Source organism: Taudactylus pleione, unplaced genomic scaffold, assembly GCF_031769625.1.
Source record: "Taudactylus pleione unplaced genomic scaffold, aTauple2 ptg000015l, whole genome shotgun sequence".
NCBI classification, from domain to species: Eukaryota; Metazoa; Chordata; class Amphibia; order Anura; family Myobatrachidae; genus Taudactylus; species Taudactylus pleione.
Genome location: NW_028284417.1, coordinates 16,008,499 through 16,034,497, shown reverse-complemented (window position 1 = coordinate 16,034,497; position 25,999 = coordinate 16,008,499). Strand labels below are relative to the sequence as shown.

General features: G+C 41.6%; 1 protein-coding gene across 4 annotated transcripts in view; it reads right to left on the bottom strand.

Moving 5' to 3' along the window:
* The window catches only part of DOP1A (DOP1 leucine zipper like protein A), a 122,502-nt gene that overhangs the window by 78,068 nt on the left and 18,435 nt on the right, over positions 1 to 25,999 (bottom strand). For all 4 annotated transcript variants that reach the window (XM_088471793.1, XM_088471772.1, XM_088471785.1 and 1 more), the window contains exons 3-6: positions 13,568 to 13,749; positions 12,939 to 13,109; positions 12,161 to 12,350; positions 3,690 to 3,788 (exon numbers count right to left, since the gene is read on the bottom strand). In XM_088471793.1, the coding sequence (XP_088327919.1) occupies positions 3,690 to 3,788; positions 12,161 to 12,350; positions 12,939 to 13,109; positions 13,568 to 13,749 (642 nt within the window). The remainder of the gene's footprint in view (positions 1 to 3,689; positions 3,789 to 12,160; positions 12,351 to 12,938; positions 13,110 to 13,567; positions 13,750 to 25,999) is intronic.

Below are 25,999 nucleotides of genomic sequence, written 5' to 3'. Positions count from 1 at the left end.
ATTCCCGTCAGCGGCAGCCCGACAGGAGCAGAGTGTGACGCAGCGGAAGCCCGACAGCGCTGGAAATCCCGATCGTGGATAGGTAAGTATCCACTAACCTAACCCTCATTAGGGGTGCCCAACCCTAACTTCCCCCCCAAGTGCCTAACCCTAATCCCCCCTCTAAGTGCCTAACCCTAACCACCCCCTTCCCCGCTGCCTAAACCTAAGTCCCCCGGGGGGGTGCCTAACCCTAAGTCCCCCCCGGGGGTGCCTAACCCTAACCCTCCCTCCCCCTAGCCTAACCCTAACCCTCCCGTGGGGGTGCCTAACCCTAAGTCCCCCCCGGGAGCCCTAAACCTAACCCTCCCGCCCCGCAGCTGTCCGCTCTCGGTGCCTGGCATCACTACGATCGGGATGCCGGGCGCCGGTCTCCCGGCGTCGGGGAAATGCGGGCGTCTACATCTAGACGCCCGGCATTTCGCCCATGCCGGGATAAGACAGTCGGGAAGCCGGCTGCCAGTATTTAGGCAGTCGGCTTCCCGATTGCCTCCCGTTCGCTATCAAAGGGTGGACTGTCAAAGCTGGTTAATTGGCTGAGACAAGATCAGTTTAAAATTGAAGCGTGCGCGACGCCATCTTGTGAATGGCAGCTAGACTCCATTTTAGAAACAAGAATCTGCAAGACGCCATTTTGCGACCAGCGTCACTTTAAGTTACAACTCACGAGCTAAGAACAGATGGCAATGTTTTTGATAATCTACCAAGGGCAACTAGGAGAACAGCCTCATGCGAAAAAGTAAATAGAAAAGACAATGCACCAGAAACTGAGTGTTTTACATACAAATTGGGAATCCCTGTTGGCAATTGTAATATAATCCAGTCATTGATCTACACAACTGGATTTGTCTGAATCCTAAACAGGTTTTAGTTTCACACCCAGACAGAATGGCCTAGCTTCACAGCTGGAGGTCACATTTGCATTGCAGTCTGAAACTGTGAGTGAGGAATGATATGTGTGTGTGTGTGTGTGTATGTATGTATATATACATATATATATATATATATATATATGTTAAGTCCATCATAGATGGAATCTCATGCATAAACACCGCACATTACGCACAATTGAGCTGCTAACATGATGCCCAGTAGCGAATGCACAATTATTAGCATCATGCGATTGCATCTTTCACCATGTCACATACACACATTATGCTTAAGACCCCGAATGAAAACACCGTTTAGTAGCTAAATGCGCATGCATCTGTCCCCACTAGCGTCTTCATATCAAACCCCGTACTCTCACACATTACATATTCACTTACAAGGTTCCATTAGCGTTAAGGTATAAGATTTAAGTTTGTTCAGTTAATATAAACGCTGTGAAATAAAGATATTTGGTAACTAAGGTTTTATACATGCTAAACAAGCCGTGTTTGGTTTCGTACTGATGCGTACTCTTTCCACAGTATTCCGGTGATATCGGTGGGGAGATCGCATCATGCATTCTCAAATTATGGAACGCAGAGACTTCAAACAACAAAATGTATTAACTATTAGGATGTTACAGGGGGCGGGAAGGGAGAGACCCCCAATTGTTACAGGCTGGGTGAGTCTATTTGAACCAGCCTGTTAAATGCTTCGTAACAGATGGATCCCCCTTGGGAACTAATAGCATCAGCAACAAACGTCCCCATTGTTTTGCCTATTCCTAGGGGGTATAAATATGTGTGCTCCAACACTGGGTCTTTAGTCTTCTTGCTGAATGCTGACTGAGGGGTTTCTTGCTGATGCCCAACATCTGGTACCAAAAGCGCTGCGTATGTATACTGTACTTGGGTCTGTATAACTCCTTTGCGCCTAAATTGTGTCTGGATCAATTGCGTGTAACTGACTGTACTTTTACTTGAATAATACTTGTGCTTTGGAACCACAGATTCCAGGTCTAAGTCTTGATTTACTGTATGACTGCGTACGCAAATTAGCGTTATCCTTAGAAGGTATAGGCAGGATATTAGAAGGTATAGGCAGGATATTAGAAGGTATAGGAAGGTGTGTATAGAGGTTCAATTATAATATCATCAGAGTGTATGCAGAAGGTGCCGAACCACTAGCAGACATGAAAACGACTGCGCGATTACGACATTGTAATCGTGCAGTCATTTGTCAGTTTGTGCTGTGCCTACACTGAACAAGCAGTCGTTCAGTGTAGGCACATCAATCATCTGCAAACATGCTGAACCTGACGTTATTGTCAGGTTGTCCAGCATGTTTGCCCGATGATAGGTGTCTAAACGACCAGCTGGAGCGCGCATCGCTGGTCGTTTTAGACATTTTTGCAAACGATTTATGAATGATTGAACTATATCGTTATCGTTCAACCGGTCAATTAAATCGTCTAGTGAACTTTGTTAGGAAACAAACGGACACTTTGGGGTATATTAACTAAAGTGCGGGCTTTTAGAAGTATAGATGTTGCCCATAGCAACCAATCCGATTCTAGCTATTATCTTCTAGAAGGTACTAGATAAATAAGTAGAATCTGATTGGCTGCTATGGGAAGCATTTCCAATTCTAAAGACCCACACTTTAGTAAATATACCCCTTAAGCTGGGTATACACCTAACAGATATATCTGCAGATCGAGTGATCTGCAGATGATTGCTGTTCATACACATTGAACAACCATCATCTGTCATCTGGTCGCAGGTCCTGTTGGTCACGGGTGGCGCCGCGCCCCCCTCCCTGCAGCCTCCGCTGCAAGTGTACGGGTTGTCGGCTGATTGCCCATACAAACTGCATGATGGACAGATATCTGTAAAGGGTTGGGTATGGGATCCCGGCGGTCAGGATGCAGCCAGTCAGAATACAGACAACGTCATCCTTCCTGACAGACAGAATACCGACACCATCAGGTGAGTATCCTACCACTAAGCCTTACCCCTAACCCACCCTCCCCGATGCCTGAACCTAACCCCCCCCCCAGTGCCTGAACATAACCTCCCCCTACCCGCACCCTAAAGCTAACCCCCCCCCTTAGTGCCTAACCCTAACTCTCCCTCTAGTGCCTAACCCTAATCCTTCCCCTAACCCCTAATATTTGGGAAGCCGGCGGTCGGGATTCTGAAGCCATGATCCCGATGCTGTTGGGACCCTGGCGCCGGTATTTTGACAGTTAGCATGCTGCACGCCGGGATGCTGACTACATCCCATCTACAAATACTGTATATCTGTCATCGGCTGTGCAGTACAGCCGACACTATATGTCTCTGAACGGCGTAGTTCACAGACATTTCACTGGTACACACTGGCCAACGGGCACACAATATATTTGCCGATCAATTGATCGGCCAATATATCTGCTGGTGTGTACCCAGCATTAGAGTGACATAACTGTATTAAGTGAATTCAAAAAGGTGGCTAGTCTACATATGGAGAATGAGAATCGTTAATTAGACCAAGGAGATCTCAGAACCTGAAAAATAGTCTCCTAAACAGTGGAGGCAGTGGTTTCGTTCACTCCACAATACAAAGATGTTGTTTTTGTAATAATCAGTAAAACATTTAAAAAATTTCACTCTGGCTTGGAAATTATCTTAATTCTAGCAGAAGGCTCATCACTGACTGAATAGAAGGTAAAAACCATCCAATAGAGTGACTCTTAAGACAAATCTGAGTCAGTGCTTTAATTATTGAAAAACCTGTACCTGACTCATGTGGAAGGGAAAACAAAACAGGATGAGGTCTAACGTGCTCCTCTGAACCAGCACACTGGAGTCCTGTACGGATGTGCTCACGGCCTCCACCTGAAGTGCAACAGTTATAACAAACATGTTAAAAGGACACTACACATGCCTGATCTAGAACAAAATAAAACCCTTAGGAACATGTAACACTTTTAATGAAAGATGAATGCTAGGATGCCAATTTCCATCCTAATACGCCTAAGTGCTAGTGATACTGTAGGCCAACTTTAAACAACTTTACTTATTTAATTACTTTTTAACACAGATTATAATAGATAATATTAAAGTAAAAATACTCTTTAGATAACAATAGATCATATTAATCCTCCTGACCTTCCCCATTCTTCACAACAGGTTAGAATGTACAGCCATGGCCAAAAGTTTTGAGAATGACAAAAGTATTGGTTTTCACAATGTTTGCTGCTTCAGTGTTTTTAGACCTTTTTGTCAGAAGTTACTATAGTATACTGAAGTAAAATTACAAACATTTCATAAGTGTCAAATGCTTTTATTGACAATTACCTTAAGTTTATGCAAAGAGTCAATATTTGCAGTGTTGACCCTTAATAGATAATAGCTACAATCTGATTGGTTGCTATAGTCAACATCTCTTCTAAAACTCACTTCTAAGAACTCTCACTTCAGTAAATTTACCCCCAAGCATTGAATGGGCGGCCATCAGTCAGTATGTGGCCAGAAGTTGATTGACAGCATGCCATGGTGAATTGCAGAGGTCATGAAAAAGAAGGGTCAACACTGCAAATATTGACTCTTTACATAAATGTAATGAAATTGTTAAAAAAAAGCCTTTGACACTTATGAAATGCTTGTAATTTTACTTCAGTATACCATAGTAACATCTGACAAAAAAGTCTAAAAACACTGAAGCAGGAAACTTTGTGAAAACCAATACTTGTGTAATTCTCAAAACTTCCGGCCATGGCTGTATTCATATTAGGTATCAAGCAAACAACAAAAGTAAACAGTAAAATAATATATAGTAGAGCTAAACTAAAAACTCAACTTGAAACAATGAAGATGGCACTGAGGTGGACATCACCAACAATATAATAGATACCCCCAATGAAGCAATAATTATAACATTTGTATAAAAAATAAAAACACTTAGGGGTCAATCCAATTAATCGTGATGATCTCTCGGGTGCGAGTAATCACAGCAACAGCTGCACTTTACGGCAGCCAGAGCTCGCAAAAGTGCTCGCAGCACCATAGGGCTCTGAGCAAAATTGTGCAAATTGAGGCTCTGAGCCGGCCGCGAGATGCTGTGCAATTGCCGCCATTTTAACGCCATGGCAACGGCGCTGCTAATTGGATTGAGTCCTAATATTGTAACAAATGACACAAAAATTATACTTTAAATGTAGTGGATTTCCAAGCGCAGCTTTTTACATATAGGTATTGACAAACATCATATGTTAAATGCAGAAAACCGCGTGTTCTCACTTTTAAGAGAGTATTAAAATGTTGTGCTTAGAGCTTCCCTGCAGCTTTGTGTCCAATGCAATTGATAAGTGCTCTTCTAGAACCCCATTATATTTTACAAACTGTTAAAGCTTTTCAGAAAATAGGTCCACAGGTCCATTTACATACTATATAATTTTTAGACCATCAGCGTTGAAATGCATTTTCCAAACTTTAAGAACACGTGTTTAAATTAGGGGTGAGCGGGTTCGGATTTCTGAAATCCGAACCCCCCCGAGCCCCCCCGATCCGAGTCCGATCCGAGTCAGGCTCGACTTTTCCCGCCTGACTCGGATCTGACATCGAGGCAAAACGTCATCATCCCGCCTTCCGAGTCTCGCGGGTTTTGGATCCTATATAAGGTACCCGCGTCGGCGCCATTTTCTCACTCGGCTGTGGACAGTGAAGAGGGAGGGTGGGAGTTAGTGCTGTGTAGTGTAGTGTAGTGTAGTGCTGCTGTTGTCCACTACTTCAAAGTCCATAGGGGCTGGCTGTGTTGTGCTGTGCTGCTGTTGTTAATAGGGGCTGTGTCCACTACTTCAAAGTCCATAGGGGCTGGCTGGACTGTGTTGTGCAGTCAGTTCCAAAGTCCTGTGCAGTGTCCCAGTCCTAAAGGGGTGCTGTAGTGTTGTCCAGGGGGTGCTCTGTCCATCAGGGGTGCTCCCCCCAAGTGCTAAAAAAATAATATATTTTCTGTGTTTGTGAATTGTGTGCGCAGTAGCCGCACGTGCATCAACAAAGTAGTGCCAAGCGTGCGCCTGTGTCATAAGTAAAGGGCCGGCTGGCTTGACCGTTAAGGGTGCTGTAACCCCCGAAAGTACACTCCAGTCCAAACCAAAAAAAAAATTATTTTCTGTGTTTGTGAATTGTGTGCGCCGTAGCCGCACGTGCATCAACAAAGTAGTGCCAAGCGTGCGCCTGTGTCATAAGTAAAGGGCCGGCTGGCTTGACCGTTAAGGGTGCTGTAACCCCCGAAAGTACACTCCAGTCCAAACCTAAAAAAAAATTATTTTCTGTGTTTGTGAATTGTGTGCGCAGTAGCCGCACGTGCATCAACAAAGTAGTGCCAAGCGTGCGCCTGTGTCATAAGTAAAGGGCCGGCTGGCTTGACCGTTAAAGGGTGCTGTAACCCCCGAAAGTACACTCCAGTCCAAACCAAAAAAAAATTATTTTCTGTGTTTGTGAATTGTGTGCGCAGTAGCCGCACGTGCATCAACAAAGTAGTGCCAAGCGTGCGCCTGTGTCATAAGTAAAGGGCCGGCTGGCTTGACCGTTAAGGGTGCTGTAACCCCCGAAAGTACACTCCAGTCCAAACCTAAAAAAAAATTATTTTCTGTGTTTGTGAATTGTGTGCGCAGTAGCCGCACGTGCATCAACAAAGTAGTGCCAAGCGTGCGCCTGTGTCATAAGTAAAGGGCCGGCTGGCTTGACCGTTAAGGGTGCTGTAACTCCCGAAAGTACACTCCAGTCCAAACCAAAAAAAAAATTATTTTCTGTGTTTGTGAATTGTGCGCGCAGTAGCCGCACGTGCATCAACAAAGTAGTGCCAAGCGTGCGCCTGTGTCATAAGTAAAGGGCCGGCTGGCTTGACCGTTAAGGGTGCTGTAACTCCCGAAAGTACACTCCAGTCCAAACCAAAAAAAAAATTATTTTCTGTGTTTGTGAATTGTGTGCGCAGTAGCCGCACGTGCATCAACAAAGTAGTGCCAAGCGTGCGCCTGTGTCATAAGTAAAGGGCCGGCTGGCTTGACCGTTAAGGGTGCTGTAACCCCCGAAAGTACACTCCAGTCCAAACCAAAAAAAAAATTATTTTCTGTGTTTGTGAATTGTGTGCGCAGTAGCCGCACGTGCATCAACAAAGTAGTGCCAAGCGTGCGCCTGTGTCATAAGTAAAGGGCCGGCTGGCTTGACCGTTAAGGGTGCTGTAACCCCCGAAAGTACACTCCAGTCCAAACCTAAAAAAAAATTATTTTCTGTGTTTGTGAATTGTGTGCGCAGTAGCCGCACGTGCATCAACAAAGTAGTGCCAAGCGTGCGCCTGTGTCATAAGTAAAGGGCCGGCTGGCTTGACCGTTAAAGGGTGCTGTAACCCCCGAAAGTACACTCCAGTCCAAACCAAAAAAAAATTATTTTCTGTGTTTGTGAATTGTGTGCGCAGTAGCCGCACGTGCATCAACAAAGTAGTGCCAAGCGTGCGCCTGTGTCATAAGTAAAGGGCCGGCTGGCTTGACCGTTAAAGGGTGCTGTAACCCCCAAAGTACACTCCAGTCCAAACCAAAAAAAAATTATTTTCTGTGTTTGTGAATTGTGTGCGCAGTAGCCGCACGTGCATCAACAAAGTAGTGCCAAGAGTGCGCCTGTGTCATAAGTAAAGGGCCGGCTGGCTTGACCGTTAAAGGGTGCTGTAACCCACAAAGTACACTCCAGTCCGAACCAAAAAAAAATTTATTTTCTGTGTTTAGCCGCACGTATATATCAAATCGATATAACATAAATGGAGGACCAAACTTTCTCCGATAAAAATAAAATAGAGAAAGATCAAGAACCACTTCCTCCTAGTGCTGAAGCTGCTGCCACTAGTCATGACATAGACGATAACATGCCATCAACGTCGTCTGCCAAGGCCGATGCCCAATGTCATAGTAGAGGGCACATACAATCCCAAATGGCAAAGTTCAGGAAAATGACCTTGAAAAAGACATTTAAATCAGCTGAAGAGAAACGTAAACTTGCCAATATGCCATTTACGACACGGAGTGGCAAGGAACGGCTAAGGTCGATCCCTAGTATGTTCATGACTAGTGGTTCAGCTTCACATGACGATGGAAGCACTCCTCCCACTAAAAAAATCAAAAGAGTTAAGCTGGCAAAAGCACAGCGAAGAACTGTGCTTTCTAAGAAGATATCACAAATCCCCAAAGAGAGTCCAAGTGTGGTGGTGGTTGCGATGCCTGACCTTCCCAGCACTGGACGGGAAGAGGTGGCTCTTTCCACCATTTGCACGCCCCCTGCAAGTGCTGAAAGGAGCACCCACAGTCCACTTGCTGATATGCAAATTGAAGATGTCACTGTTGAAGTACAACAGGATGAGGATACTGGTGTAGCTGGCGCTGAGGAGGAAGTTGGCGAGGAGGATTCTGATGGTGATGTGGTTTGTTTAAATCAGGCTCCGGGGGAGACAGTTGTTGTCCGTGGGATGAAAAAGCCCATCACGGTCATGCCTGGGCAGAAGACCAAACATTCCACCTCTTTGGTCTGGCAATATTTCTATCCAAATCCGGACAACAACTGTCTTGCCATATGTACCATATGTAAAGGTGAAATAAGTAGGGGTAGGGACGTCAACCACCTAGGAACATCCTCCCTTATACGGCACCTGCAGCGCGTTCATAAAAAGTTACTGTCAAGTTCAGAAACTTTGGCTCAGACCGTAAGCAGTCCAGGGACACCTAAATCCCGTTGTCCTGTTGTATCCAAGCGCCTGCAAACCACACCGTCAACTCTCTCCTCGTCAATTTCCTCCTTAGTCAGGATCGGAAGTAGTCCTGCAGGCCATATCACTGGCATGACTGACTCTCCTATCCGGGATTCCTCCGGAGGATCCTGCATTGCTACGCCTACTGCTGCCGCTGCTGCTGTTGCTGCTGCTGCTGGGAGTCGTTCATCATCCCAGAGAGGAAGTAGGAACACCACTACTTTTACTAAACAATTGACCCTCCAACAGTCCTTAGCGAGGAGGATGAAGTACGACAGCAGTCATCCTGAAGCAAAACGTATAACTGAGGCCTTGACTGCTATGTTGGTGTTAGACGTGCGTCCGGTATCCGCCATTAGTGCAGTGGGATTTAGACAATTGATGGAGGTAGTGTGTCCCCGGTTCCAAATCCCGTCTAGATTCCACTTCACTAGGCAGGCGATACCGAGACTGTACAGAAACGTCAGAAAAAGTGTCCTCAGTGTCCTGAAAAATGCCGTTGTACACAATGTCCACTTAACCACGGACATGTGGACAAGTGGAACAGGGCAGACTAAGGACTATATGACTGTGACAGCCCACTGGGTAGATGTATCACCTTACGCAGCAACAGCAGCAGCGTCACCAGTAGCAGCATCTCAGAAACGCCAGCTCGTTACAAGGCAGGCTACGCTGTGTATCACCGGTTTCAGTAAGAGGCACACCGCCGACAACCTCTTAGAGAAACTGAGGGAAATCATCGCCCAGTGGCTTACCCCACTTAGACTCTCCTGGGGATTTGTGATATCTGACAACGCCACCAATATTGTGCGGGCATTACATCTGGGCAAATTCCAGCACGTCCCATGTTTTGCTCACACAATAAACTTGGTGGTGCAGAATTTTCTGAAAAGCGACAGGGGCGTGCAGGAGACGCTTTGGGTGGCCCGAAAAATTTCTGGCCACTTTCGCCATTCAGCGACTGCGTGCCGAAGACTGGAGCGCCAGCAAACACTCTTGAACCTGCCCCGCCATCACCTGAAGCAAGAGGTTGTGACGCGGTGGAACTCAACCCTCTATATGCTTCAGAGGATGGAGGAGCAGCAAAAGGCCATACAAGCCTATACATCCACCTATGACATAGGCAAAGGAGGGGGTATGCACCTGACTCAAGCGCAGTGGAGAATGATTTCCGTGTTGTGCAAAGTTCTTCAGCCCTTCGAACTTGCCACACGTGAAGTCAGTTCAGACACTGCCAGCTTGAGTCAGGTCATTCCCCTCATCAGGCTTTTGCAGAAGCAGCTGGAGAAAGTGAAGGAGGAGCTAAGACGGAGCGATTCCGCTCGGCATGTGGGACTTGTGGATGAAGCCCTTCATTCGCTTTGCCAGGATTCCAGGGTGGTCAATCTGTTGAAATCAGACCACTACATTTTGGCCACCGTGCTCGATCCTAGGTTTAAAGCCTATGTGGTGTCTCTCTTTCCGGCCGACACAAGCCTGCAGAGGTGCAAAGACCTGCTGGTGAACACACTGTCAGCTGAAGCGGAACGTGACACGTCAACGGCTCCTTCTTCATTTTCTCCCGCAACTGGGGCTGCCAGGAAAAAACTTAGGTATCCTAAGCAACCCGCTGGCGGTGATGCAGGGCAGGCAGGACCAAGTTTGGACATCTGGTCCGGACTGAAGGACCTGGCAACAATTTCTGACATGTCTACTGTCACTGCATATGATACTGTCACCATTGACAGAATGGTGGAGGATTACATCGGTGACAGCATCCAAGTAGGCATGTCAGACAGTCCATACCTGTACTGGCAGGAAAAAGAGGCAATTTGGAGGCCCCTGTACAAACTGGCTCTATTTTACCTGAGTTGCCCCCCCTCCAGTGTGTACTCCGAAAGAGTGTTTAGTGCAGCCGGGAACCTTGTCAGCGAAAGGCGTAGGAGGTTGCTTCCACAGAATGTGGAGAAGATGATGTTCATCAAAATGAATTATCAGCTCTTCCAGGGAGACCAGCCTCCAGAAGGTACAGAGGGACCTGTGGTGGTGGATTCAAGTGGGGACGAGTTAATACTTTGTGAGGATGAGGATGTACACACTGAAGAGGGTGAGGAATCGGTGGATGAGGAGGATGAGGATGACATCTTGCCTCCGTAGAGCCAGTTTGTGCAGGGACACATTAATTGCCAGCTTGTTTTGTGGGGGCCCAAACGAACCAATCATTTCAGCCACAGTTGTGTGGCAGACCCTGGCGCTGAAATGATTGATTTGTTAAAGTGTGCATGTCCTGCAGTGTCACTCCTAGATGGGTCACGTGTTTGTGCCGCCCACTCGTGTCGCTTAGCATAGTCATCCAGCTACCTCGGTGCAACCTTTTGGACATAAAAACACTATTGTGAGGTGTGAGGTGTTCAGAATAGACTGGAAATGAGTGGAAATTAAGGTTATTGAGGTTAATAATAGCATAGGAGCAGAAAAACCTACAAATTCTGTGATTTTAGCTGTTTTTATGCTTTTTTTCAAAAAAATACAGATCCAAAACACAAAACCCAGAACCCAAAACACGGAAGGGTGGTTTTGGCAAAACCAATCCAGATCCAAAACACGAAGAAAGATCCAGATCCAAAACCAAAACACAAAACACGAAAAGTGGCCGATGCACACCCCTAGTTTAAATAGTAGCTATTGTTGTGGCCACACCACAACAGACATGGACTCCTTCAAATAAACCACATAGAACAGGCAAACAAAAAAAGACATTAGAAAGTATATTTAACAACTACAAGAAATATTAAAATGACTGCAGTTTGTACAAGTATATGTATTTTCAAATTATTATACTTATCAAATTATATTACATATACCGAAATTAAATGAAGGTAGTAGGTTGTTTTTTGGGCTATCAGAACTGACAGAGCAAGAATCTGTCCTCTGCACTGTCACTGACATCAGAGACCACCTAACTCCAGGCACTTACTCTTTTTCCATCAGCGCTGATTTCGTATATCTCTCATCCAGTGTCCTCTCTCTGTAAGACACTGGACAGCAGAGGGGACGGAGACACCTCAGCGCTGTACTATACTATACCTACTACACAATACTATAAGGGCACAGTCGTGCCCTTATATTAAGGCAGCATCTAAAAAACTGCAATTCTCCCATAGAGAATTCCGGAGGGGGGGCATGATGTTTAAGGGGTTACACCTCAAAAGCTATTGGAGGTACAGAGCTGAAATTTGGTACGGACAGGTAGAACTGTCGCTCGGTGCATGCCAAGTTTCAGGGCATAAACATAAAAAGTGAGGATTTGGGAGTAATCTAAAGCTCCAACTGTCACTTTTTTCTGACATTCTTAATTAGGACCACTTTTCTGCTGTTCTCTATGGGTTTTTTTTTGGAAAGCATAACTCAGGGTAGGGCGCAAATTTTTAGTCCTGTGCGGGATCTTTCTCTTTTCTGTTATGAGAGCAAGTAGCAGGTCTACAAATCACATTACCATTAATTCTATGTCACTTCCAATGATGTAAAGCTGGTCTTCCATTGACAGCTTCCTATTCAGATGTGACAGGACATATGTGATGCCAGGCAGACGCACTGCGGGGCTGGTGAGCAGACTGCCCCATAGAGCACTGTAAAAGGCAGATTGCTCCACTGCTGAGGCCACCTTCTCCAGGAGGGTGTTCGTTCTGCAAAGTCATTTAAGGGCACAATCATTTCACTAGCAGTGTAAAATCTTGTACATGGAAAGACAAAGGGTTACACAACTTTATTAACAGACTAATAACAAAATTCCTGATTGCAATGTTAAAAGTATAATGAACGTATGTCATGAGAGAAGCAATTCTTACCTTTAACACCTTGTATCCCTATTCACACACAACGCTAAGGGTTTGATTAAATTATGTGCAAGTGGGCAAAGTGTTGCAACAACAGTACCTCATCTCACCCCAGACTTGCAGATATTTGTACCTGGCCCTGCAGGGCCGCGAAGAAAAAAAACAGAGTATGGGGCTTCCTAAGTGCGGCATATGGCCGCTCCTACTCACGCAGCAAGCCGAACGCGGCATATTGAATTGACCCTTAAGAATACAACAAAATACTACAATCAAATCTAACATACATCTGTCACAATCTAGTGCTATAAAAGGTCCTGCCATAGAAAATAGGTATTTACTGGGGAAGGAGAGATTTTATTTTGCAAGCTTCAAGACTGGTGCTCTTTCATGAATTGCTTTGTTTATTCCTAATGACAATTACTGTTATTAGTCACTAACCTGTCATAATATTCAGAGCCCTCCTCCAAGCCAGGAAGTATACCAGTGAGCAGTCCTTGCAGGCCTGGTTTTAAGGTCTTGCCCAAAGGTAGGTAATACATCTCATACAGGCTAAGTAATACTGGTTTCACAGACATAGCAGCGTTTGTAAGGAGAGGAAAAAGGCCAGCACTAAAAAAGCAGAATAAAATGTAATTATAAGAAGAAAATACCAATAGAAATGCTAAAATACTAGAGAATCATTTAGCTGAAATACTTAGGGGGGTATTCAATTAATTGCCGCACCGGAGCTATTCAGGTAAGGGGATTACCCCACGCGCAAGTCCCCACAGTCGACTGAACCGTAAAGTCATTGGAAAAAAAAACCACAATATCGGGTTCGCGTTTGGGTAAAAAAAAAATTGATTTAGCACTTTACGCGGAATCAGTGGGTTTCCGTGCCTGAATCCCAAGTTTTTGGCACAGGAAAAAGGCTAATTGAATAGCTTTTCCCCACGCCACAGAGATTTTTGCCAGCAATTAGGCACGGGGTAAACCCCGCCGCTAATTGCATACCCCTCTTAGCTTTGCAAAACTAAATCAAATTATTAGTACAGAATATACTGCAGTGAAAATGAGCATTTCCTTACCTGTATAAAAAGAGGTCCTTGGCTAAGCGCTTTGGTCCAATAATTTTGAAAATGATTTCGTACGTTTCCAGAGCTTTCCTGTGAACACCCCCTGGTAATGCTGGGTGGAGGCATTGTGCTAGACGTTTCCCTATAGTTAACTTCTTAGGGACAACTTGATATTTTGCATTATTTTGTAACACCTGTCAACAGAAGAAACCCAATTAATCAGCCTTTACTTACTACAAAGCAGTTTACAGAACATACCGGTGACTATAGTTTGCCATTTGTACATATTGGGGCTGATTCAGAGATGTGTGCTAACCCGACTCCTCTGTGCCAGCGCATGACCCGTACGGAGTATGCAATCCCCGACGCAGTCCGGCAGCAGACTGCCGTATCTGTGCGGCGACAGCCTCAGTTTCACAAAACAGAGGCGTTTCGCAGCTTTTGGGGGGAGGGAAGAGGCCAGGATCTCTGTCGATTGATGGCGATTTTCTGGCCTCTTGTGTATCTTCAGCGGTCGGCTAGAGTGATCCCATGGTCACTCAGCCGGCAGAGGATCCTGCAGATGATACGATGCTGCGTCCATGGAAGCAGCTCGGATCAGTAATGCATGAAGGGGGCGTGATGCCTCATGCTGCATTACCATAATAGTGCTATCGCAGCTGCTACCATGTTAGCTGCTGCAATGGCATCTGAGCCTAAATCTCTCCCATTGTTGTAATCTTTTCTTGACAAAGGTGCTCAGAAAATTCAAACGTCGACCTTGTTTGATCAAGTACGATGAGGACTTTCATCTGGATTTGTGAGTGCCCTTTATGAATATATGATAACTTTGTTGTAGGTTTCCTCATCGGTATTTTGATGGAACACCCCCTTGCTGAACAGGTTTTGTGAAAAATTTTATAAAATTATCCCTCTCTCTGCTTTTTATATACAGGTTGAGTCTCCCATATCCAAATATTCATATATACGGAATATTTTTAGCATGACTTAGATCGTGAAACCTTTGCTTTTTGATGGTTCAATGTACACAAACTTTGTTTAAGGCACAAAATTATTAAAAATAAAGCATTAAATTACATTCAGGCTGTGTGTATAAGGTGTATATGAGACATAAATTAATTTCATGCATGCACACAAACTTTGTTTGAGCAACACAATTATTGAAAATATTGTATAAAATTACCTGCAGGCTGTGTGTATAAGGTGTATATAACACATAAATGCATTCTGTGTGTATATTGGGGTCCCATTCCCAAGATATATAATCATGGTATGCAAATATTCCAAAATACAGAATATTCCAATATCCAAAATAACCCTGGTCCAAAGCATTTTGGATATGGGAGAGACAACCTGTATGTGTGTGTGTGTGTGTGTGTGTGTATATATATATATATATATATATATATATATAAAAACAGAAAACCCAGCACTCACCATGTTTAAACACTCACGATGATGTATAAATAAGTAAATAAATAATGGGGATTTAGTTCATGGATTGATCAATGCATTTAAGCCCGCAGCCCACATCACGGGACCCCACTTTCTGCAGGTCCTACACTATCCGTCACACTGATGGAAACCTGTTAGCTGCTATCACATAGTTTAGACTGAAATTTTTTTACCTGGTTTAAAGGTTTAAAGCTCAGGAGGACCTGCAGAAAGTGGGGTCCCGTGATGTGGGCTGCGGGCTTAAATGCATTGATCAATCCATGAACTAAATCCCCATTATTTATTTACTTATTTATACATCATCGTGAGTGTTTAAACATGGTGAATGCTGGGTTTTCTGTTTTTATTTATTTAAGCAATGTGGTCACAGGCCACTTGCACCCCAGTCCTGGGAATGGCGAGTGCAGGTCTGCACCCCAAATCTAGGAGTGGCGAGTGCAGTGGATTTCTGACTTTGTTTATGCGGTTAATTTTTATTAACCTTTTATTAACCTTTTGTTATCATAGCTTTCCCATGCACCCTATGTGCAAACTCGTTTATATTAACCTGTGTCAGCTGTCTTTTTGGTAGTGTGATAGAAGCTATGTCAGGTGACTGCCTTACCTTTAAAAGCCATTAGCTGGCAGGTGAGCTTTAAACCAGGTAACATTTTTTCAGTCTAAACTATGTGATAGCAGCTAACAGGTTTCCATCAGTGTGACGGATAGTGTAGGACCTGCAGAAAGTGGGGTCCCATGATGTGGGCTGCGGGCTTAAATGCATTGATCAATCCATGAACTAAATCCCCATTATTTATTTACTTATTTATACATCATCGTGAGTGTTTAAACATGGTGAGTGCTGGGTTTTCTGTTTTTATTTATTTAAGCAATGTGGTCACAGGCCACTTGCACCCCAGTCCTGGGAATGGCGAGTGCAGGTCTGCACCCCAAATCTAGGAGTGGTGAGTGCAGTGGATTTCTGACTTTGTTTATGCGGTTAATTTTTATTAACCTTTTGTGATCATAGCTTTCCCATGCACCCTATGTGCAAACTCGTTTATATTAACCTGTGTCAGCTGTCTTTTTGGTAGTGTGATAGAAGCTATGTCAGATGACTGCCTTACCTTTAAAAGCCATTAGCTGGCAGGTGAGCTTTAAACCAGGTAACATTTTTTCAGTCTAAACTATGTGATAGCAGCTAACAGGTTTCCATCAGTGTGACGGATAGTGTAGGACCTGCAGAAAGTGGGGTCCCGTGATGTGGGCTGCGGGCTTAAATGCATTGATCAATCCATGAACTAAATCCCCATTATTTATTTACTTATTTATACATCATCGTGAGTGTTTAAACATGGTGAGTGCTGTCTTTATTTATTTAAGCAATGTGGTCACAGGCCACTTGCACCCCAGTACTGGGAATGGCGAGTGCAGGTCTGCACCCCAAATCTAGGTGTGGCGAGTGCAGTGGATTTCTGACTTTGTATATATATATATATATATATATATATATATATATATATATATATATACACACACACACACACACACACACACATATATACATACATTCACGCATACATATATATATATATATATATACATTTTGTAAAACAGTACGTTAGTTTGTATGTTCACAATAACATAGTCTATTCAGTATCACTGAATAAAATTAGGAATTACTCTGCATCATTGAATAAAAATAATAACCACTTGGCAATGACAGGTAGGCACTGCTAGTGATATTATATACTAGCTGGGATACATTGTGTTGCCCGAATTGAAGACAGGACCCCGAAGTACACCTGTAGCCTCTATTTGTTTACATTGTCCTTGCCTATAACCCATTCCATTGATCCCGAATAGGATCCCACTGTTTGCTAACATACAGGCAAACAGTGGCGTAACTACCGTGGGTGAAAAGAGTGCGGCTGCCATGGTGGCCGAGCTGTCTCTGTGGCCCGCCACACCCCCTGCATCCAGTCACGCACCCAATGTGGATTGGTCCAGTCAGGGCCGCCGAGGGGGGCCCTGGTGTCAGCAGATAACAAACAGGGGAAGGTGAGAGACTGCTGGTGGGAGACGGGGAGGTGAGTTGCTGGGGGAGCATAATGTGTGGCGTAATGTTATAAGGGGCATTACTGTGTGGCATCATGTGTAAGGGGTACTACCATTGTGTGAAATAATGTGTTATATGGGGCACTTCTACTATGTGACAATCTGTATAGGGCATTACTGTGTGACATAATGTGTATAAGGGGTACTACTGCGTGGCATAACATGAATGGGGTCAGTGTGGGTGCAAAGTATGTGGTTTTTTTTTTACCTCTGGGGTGGTCCTTTTAAGATCTTGCTATGTGGCCCACAAAGTTCTAGTTATGCCCTTGCATGCAAACACAGAGGGCTAACTAATATCTATGGTCACTTCAAAAAGGACTAACTCTGGATTTAATATGAACTTGTATGAGTCAAAGTTTGACAGTTGCTCAGACAGAGGGGGCGATTCAATTGTTCAGCCGATGCTATATTCTCAGGCGCCGGATGGAGCAATTCAATTGTTGCTCTGTCTGAGCGCGATAGCCGCTGGCATTTCTGCTTGTACCCTCAGAAGGGTGCGAGCAAAAATGCGCGAGAAATCTGTGGTTAGGGCGCCCTAACCAGACTTTAGATGGCTGTAGCCATTTTACACGGCTAATCTCTGTCTAATAAAGCGTGATGAGGGCGATAATTAATGAGCGCCCAGAACAATTGATTTGCAAAAGTGGGCGCTCATTAATTATCTCCGCCCACGCAACAATTGAATCGCCCCCTGTGAGTTTAAAACGATAATTTTGTAGCTTTCACACAGGTTATTGGAAGACTGAATTTCCACTTGAGCCAGCCCCGAAACCTGTGTGATTTAAAAGTGTCCCCAATTTTAGGGATTGTGTGAGTGTGTGGCCCTGAAAAAAACCTAATCCTGGTCAAACTACACCACCATGCCAAATTTGGTGGAAATAGGTCCAAAATTCTGGCCGTGCATAAAGGACAAACAGACAGATATGCTTTTTCACTTATTATATAGATATAATAGGAAAAAATGCCCTTATCCTGCACTATGATGTGAAATTGCTGCACCTCAAGTGGACCCGTTAGTGGGAACAAACATTCTAAACAAACAATACTTAGAAGTGCGCAAATAATGTTTTCAAATGTAATACCAATCAATAGTATAAATCAATTTCTTTATAATAGATCAAATGTCCACAAATACAAGTTTCTTTCATAATGTGCCAATTTTCTCTTTGGTGGAAGTTGGACCGATTCTGTTATAGTTGATAGTAGATTCCATAAACTATGAAATAAATTTCTAAAAAAGACCCGCTCACCAGAAAAACACCCAAGAAAAATGGCCCAATGGCCCACTATTAGACGTGGTAAAAGAGTATATTTATTAAAATTATTTTGTCATCTGACATAAAATAAAAATTGCTTACACAATTAGCTTTCCATTGGTTTTTACAGAGGAAGATGACAACTTATATCCTGCTGTTTTCCCTTTACTGGGTAAATTTCAAATAGGAAGGTATTCTCCCTTCTGACCAATGAATAAATCACAACCCAACGTGTTTCGTCAGTTAGGACTTCATCAGGGGTATACACATCTTTAGAAACAGAATGTGATTGATTACGGTGAGCTCAAATGAACCTATAGGGTCTTACTTTAAAATGTGCATATAATGGCAAAAGTACCATACATACCAGAATTTGGAGTTGTAAATGATCCAATATAGGATTCAAATATGAAACTTGATGGAGTATTGTCCCTAAATAGGACCTATACATTAAAAGATAATGTATAACCATCATTTAATATAAAAAAGGCATTGAATATAATCCATTAAATCCATCATAATTACCAATACAAGGTGTTGGCTGATACACAAAATAAGGCCTTAGTGGTGTCTAATTGGATTCACATATCCTTCTGTACTTAAGGCAGCCTTATATAGGGCCCATCATAAATTTGTATGAGAAATAACCATGCATTAAACCATAATTTTAAAAGGCCCTTATTACAAAATTATAATGGAACAACAACATCATCATGTTATATTATTTTGCACTCATAATAACCTTAAAAGAGGCTCATCTAAAAAATGTCTAAATAATGACATTTCATTTAACAATGTAAATGTATATAACAGTTGAAGACTAATAAAATAAAGTTGCAACAATACTTTAGTTAGAGACTAATACAATAAAGATATAACATTAACCAGAAATGTACTGCAAGATTTCCATATACTTACTATTCCACTAAGGATACTTCACAATGTTATGCACTCTGACCCCAGGATCAAGCTGAAATGAGGTGTGCTCTCCTTCCTCCCTTATATCTTCAACTAGAAGTGATGTCACTTCCTGCTAGGTATTCTCCTTAGATTGGAATTTTCTCTCTTTTATACAATGATTCCCATGACCTTAATAAAACCTTGGGCCACTTAGATGAGAGTGAAAACTCACCAAAAAACTGGAGGAAAAAAACGTAGAAAATAACTTAATTTTACCAGCCCGTCCAATCCCAAATCGTTCCTGGGAGACTGCCAGTTCCGGGCTAATCCCCTGCTAACTAGTGCGCTTGCGTTTCAGCAACCAAAACTTACTGGCCGAAGACACGAGCTATGCGTGTCAGCTGTCCGGAGGCACACACACTTCCGGGTAAGTATCCCGGCAACGAGTGTGTTTGTGTGCTTGCATTCCATCAAGCAAGTCTTACTAGCCGGAAACATGAGCTATGCGCGTCAACTGTCCGGATGTACGTACTTCCGGGTGGATATCCCGGCATCAGGTGTATTAAACTCCTGTTAGATTCAGGTGGCTCACGGTTCCTAATTTGTTGCCTAGTAACCGATGCGCTTCCCTTGCAGCGGCCATATTAATCGTCGAAAATAAATAAAAAATAAAACTGTCGCGTCAGCAATCATAAAGATTAACTGACCGCATGAGATTACCACAGCAATCTTGACTACATTGTAGGGGAGAAGAATAAAGTGAAACAATGAAATAAAGATAAAAAACTGACCGCATGAGATTACCACAGCAATCTTGACTACATTGTAGGGGAGAAGAATAAAGTGAAACAATGAAATAAAGATAAAAAAGCTAATTCATATATCAGCGATCTTATAGATTCACTGACCATAAATAAATGGTAAAAAGCAAACCATTTTCAACCCTACACCTTTCCTCCCAAAATATTATACATTAGAAAATTTATTAAAGTGCATTCCAATCAATTTTATTACCTACTGGAAAATATTGATTAAATTAGTATACATTTCTTCTTTTAAGATGTATTCCCTCTAAAGTGTATAGCTAACTCAATATAAATGTGTTCACCCATTATAACATATGATCCTCTCCTAAGAATCAAGAGACCTTCCAATACATTTACTGGTTTTACAAAATTGTCTCAATTAACCCTTCATTTTACCAATGTGTTAAGAAAAATAAAACAAAATAAAATAGCGAAGAAAAATAGCGAAGAATTCAAAAGGGATGTTAACGATCTTCAATTTAAATTGGATAGTCTGGAAGATGAAATTATTGCGAGGAAACATAAAAAGTTTATTCGCGATAAGAAAGATTATGTAAATGGAAAAGTCCATGATTGGTCTGACCATGATATGAACTTTCAAACAAATAATCAGATGTTGAAAAACACTAGACCTTATGTTGGGTATGTTAATAAACCTTCCAATTTTGCAAATAATCAGAGATCAGATTGGCAACAGATTAATTATAAACAAAGTAGGAATTCTTCCAATCAAATGCCATATAATGGGAATAGAAGGGAGAGATTTGTTCCCCGTCAATATGGTGGATATAGAGAACGGATTGCCTCCCATTATAATCATCGGACAGATAAGCAAATCTCTACTCACAACAGATATGAGACGTTAAGATCTCCTTCCCCTAATGCTTTCCGTCAGAAAATAGTTTTTTTTTAGAGGAAAACAAGGGAGTAACTCTCCCTCATTCACAAAGGTTGGAGGAATTGTTTGTCCGATTAGATTCACCACAAGGGACCAAAAGAGGGTTCCGTTCAGGAGACGAGTAAAGAGGGGGGGGAACCCCCCCCTCCAAAAAAGAAAGCCCCTGCAATTCCAACCAGAGAATGTCAATCAGGGATCAGCAATAACTCTAAAGCCACCCCACAGGTTACATTATTAGAAAAGGGCCTAAAATTTGCACCAGATCAACATCTGAATACATTTAATTAATTTGCTCATTGATCTTAATAAATATGTTCGTAATTTAACCATACAAAGACACTTTCTAAAAAATCCAGTACCAAAATGATCCTATATGCCCCAATCTAAGCCTTTAGTTGCTCCACCATCCAAATTTTATCCAGTCGAATCCCGAGGTAGTCATCTAGATATTTTGTTACCAATCAGTGAGATGACTTTAGATCGATTAAAATTCGTAATAAGAAATATAACAATAATCTAGAGGTGAGTGAAAAACATGCGATGAACCTGCTGAAGAAAGATAATACCTTAATTATTAAGTCAGCAGACAAGGGAGGAGCCGTGGTGCTACACGATAGGCAAGTATATTTAAACGAGGCCTATAAAATCTTAAATGATCAGTCAACTTATTGTAAATTATCAGAAGTCCCTGAGGCCCTTTATCAAGAGGAACTTTATAATTTATTGTTTGAAGCTAAAAGGGAAGGTGTTATCTGTGATAAAGAATTTGAATATCGATATGTTAAATTCCCCAGAATGCCACTTTTTTTTAAATCACATCCCGAAAATCCATGAGGATAAAAATAATCCACCAGGGAGGCCCATCATCTCTGGGGTGAGCTCATTGACCGCAAATTTATTGCACTTTATAGATCTTAAATTACAGCCATATGTGAAACAGCAAAAATCACATTTAAGAGATTCTGCCAGTCTTGAGAGATATAAAAGGATGTAATATGGTCTTCTGAGTTAAAGTGGTTAACAACTGACATTCAGGCTCTTTATTCCTCCATTCTTCATGCTAAAGGTTTGGAAGCTGTTAGAAAAATCTTGATGGCAGATCATGAAAAAACATCAGTTGAGGTGGCCTTCATTATTAAAAGTATCAAATATATCTTGGACCATAATTATTTCGAATTTGATGGTACTTTTTTCCTCCAAAAGCAGGGCACTGCGATGGGGACAAAATTTTCCCTATCGTATGCGAAACTGCTAATGGGGGAATGGGAACATTTTTTTATTTATGAATCATATTTCATGTTAGATAATATTAAATTCTATAACAATATATAGATGATCTAATATTTATCTGGAAGAGAGATAACTCTACAGTGGAGGAGTTTATGTTACATACCCATACCAATGATTTCAATCTTAAATTTACTAATAAGTTTGATGATTTGAAGATTGATTATTTAGATCTTGTATTGGAAGGGAGACCTAATGAGGTCGTTAATACTTCTACTTTCTTTAAGGAAGTCGATGCAAACAGTTTTATTCCCTCTAAGAATTGTCATCACCCTGTTTGGTTGAATAGTGTTCCCTATGCAGTTCCTCTAGCTCATTAGAGGATTTTTGGAAACAGTCTTCCCTACTCAGAGATCATTTCGTAGAAAGAGGTTATGATGTAACTAAAATTGAGGAGGCTAGATCTAAAGCTTCAGATATGAATAGAGGGGAACTATTGGTTGAGAAAATTAAAGGAGGTGAATCTTAGATAGAGAATAACAGTAGGTCAAGAGGGTCTTTTGTCACCCAATTTAATAGAGAAAGCCATTCAATAAGGAAAATATTAGAACGCCATTGGGGCGTTTTCCTCAAACATTCGATTTTGGGTCCCTGTTTGCCATCAAGACCCAACCTTACCTTTCGGAGGGCGAGTAATTTGAAAAGTATCTTAGCTGCTAGTAGGCTGAAATCAATACTGCCAGATAAACCAAAAGAGTCAGGAAGTACCAATGTAGGAAGCTTTCTAAATAAGAGGAATGGTTGTTTCCCTTGCAACCGTTGCACTTGTTGTAAATTTATGAACAAGAAGAGCTTCAGTTGGGAATTTGAGGATAAAACAACATATTCATTAAAAGGATATTGTTACATGTAATACGGACTTTGTGTTTTACAAGATTATGTGTAGTTGCAAATTAAACTATGTTGGAAAAAAAAAGATGTGCAAAAATTTGCATTCAAGAACACATGCGAAATATAAACAATTAAAAACACATAGTCTACCTCGCAACTTCATTTAAGTCCATATGTCTAATACTAAAGATTTTTAATTCACTAGGCTAGAACATGTAATAAATTACCCAAGGGGGGTGGGGGGGGTCGGTACCGAACTCCTGCTCTCAAAAAGGAAACATTTTGGATCTACACTTTAAATTCTATGGCTCCTAATGGCCTTAATGAAAGTATTGATATAGTGTATTTTTTGTGATCATGTATTGGGTTTTATTTTGTTTTCTTTTTCTTAACACATTGGTAAAATGAAGGGTTAATTGAGAAACTTTTGTAAAACTAGTAAATGTATTGGAAGATCTCTTGATTCTTAGGAGAGGATCATATGTTATAATGGGTGTACACATTTATATGAGTTAGCTATACATATTAGAGTGAATACTGTACATCTTAATAGAGGAAATTTATACTAATTTAATCGATATTTTACAGTAGGTAATAAAAGTGGTTGGAATGCACTTTAATACATTTTCGAATGTATAATAATTTGGGAGGAAAGGTGTAGGGTTGAAAATGGTTTGATTTTTACCATCTATTTATGGTCAGTGAATCTAGAAGATCGCTGATATATAAATTAGCTTTTTTATTTTTATTTCATTGCTCACTGTATTCTTCTCCCCTACAATGTAGTCAAGATTGCTGTTGGTAATCTCATGCGGTCAGTTAATCTTTATGATTGCTGACGGGTTAGTTTTAATTTATTTTTGGCGATTAATATGGCCGCTGGAAGGGAAGCGCACCGGTCGCTAGGCAACAAATTAGGAACCTTGAGTCACCTGAATCTAACAGGCGTTTAATACACCTGATGCCGGGATATCCACCCGGAAGTACGTACATCCGGACAGTTGATACGCATAGCTCGTGTTTCCGGCTAGTAAGAATTGCTTGATGGAACACAAGCACACAAACACACTCGTTGCCGGGATACTTACCCGGAAGTGTGTGCCTCTGGACAGCTGACACGCATAGCTCGTCTCTCCAGCCAGTAAGTTTTGGTTGCTGGACCGCAAGCACACTAGTTACCGGGGGATTAACCTGGAACTGGCAGTCTCAGAGGAACGATTGGGGATTGGACGGGCTGATAAAATTATTTTCTACTAAGAGGACCGGTTATTCACGCCATTTTTTTGGTGAGAGTTTTCACCCTCATCTAAGTGGCCCAAGGTTTTATTAAGGTCATGGGAATCATTGTATAAAAGGGAGAAAATTCCAATCTAAGGAGAATACCTAGCAGGAAGTGACATCACTTCTAGTTAAACATATAAGGGAGGAAGCAGAGCACACCTCATTTCAGCTTGAATCTGGGATCAGAGTGCATCACATTGTGAAGTGTATATGGAAATCTTGCAGTACATTTCTGGTTAATGTTATATCTTTATTGTATTAATCTCTAACTAAAGTATTATTGCAACTTTATTTTATTAGTCTTCAACTATGTTATATACATTTACATTGTTAAATGAAATGTCATTATTTAGACATTTTTTAGATGAGCCTCTTTTAAGGTTATTATGAGTGCAAAATAATATAACATGTTGTTGTTATTCCATTATAATTTTGTAGTAATGGCCTTTTAAAATTATGGTTAAATGCATGGTTATTTCTCATACAAATTTATGATGGGCCCCATATCGGGCTGCCTTAAGTACAGAAGGATATGTGAATCCCATAGAGCCCATTACACAAAAATAAGGCCATAGTGGTGTCTATCAGCTAACACCTTGTATTGGTAATTATGATGGATTTAATGGATTATATTCAATGCTTTTTTTTAGATTACATGATGGTTATACATTATCTTTTATTGTATAGGTCCTATTTAGGGACAGTACTCCATCAAGTTTCATATTTGAATCCTATATTGGATCATTTACCAAATTCTGGTGTGTATGGTAATTTTGCCATTATAGGCACATTTTAAAGTAAGACCCTATATGTTCATTTGAGCTCACCGTAATCAATCACATTCTGTTTCTAAAGATGTGTATACCCCTGATGAAGTCCTAGCGGATGAAACACGTTGGGTTGTGATTTATTCATTGGTCAGAAGGGAGAGTACCTGCCTATTTGAAATTTACAAAGTAAAGGGAAAACAGCAGAATATAAGTTGTCATCTTCCTCTGTAAAAACCAATGGAAAGCTAATTGTGTAAGCAATTTTTATTTTGTCAGATGACAAAATAATTTTAATAAATATACTTTTTTACCACATCTAATAGTGGGCCATTGTTCTTGGGTGTTTTTCTGGTGAGCGGGTCTTTTTTACAAATTTATTTCATAGTTTATGAAATCTACTATCAACTATAACAGAAGTGGTCCAACTTCTACCAAAAAGAAAACTGGCACATTATGAAAGAAACTTGTATTTGTGGACATTTGATCCATTATAAAGAAATTGATTTATACTATTGATTGGTGTTACATTTGAAAACATTCTTTGCACACTTCTAAGTACTGTTTATTATATAGATATATTGACAAAGTTGGCTGGCTTAACAAATGATTGCAATATTTTGTAATAAATATGTATGATACTTATTTTATTTAAATGGTGCGGTCACATACCTCACGCATTTTAACTCATATCTGTAGTTAAAATGCTTCTTTTTTTTTCAATAGACTTTGAAATCCCACTAACTCCATATTCATTCTATGCCCCTTATGTGCCAATTACAGTGTGCAGGGCATATCCTGAATTACAGACTTGGCAAGAGGTCCTGGACAACACTGTGGGTTCATTAAGAGCAGGAAATCTGCCA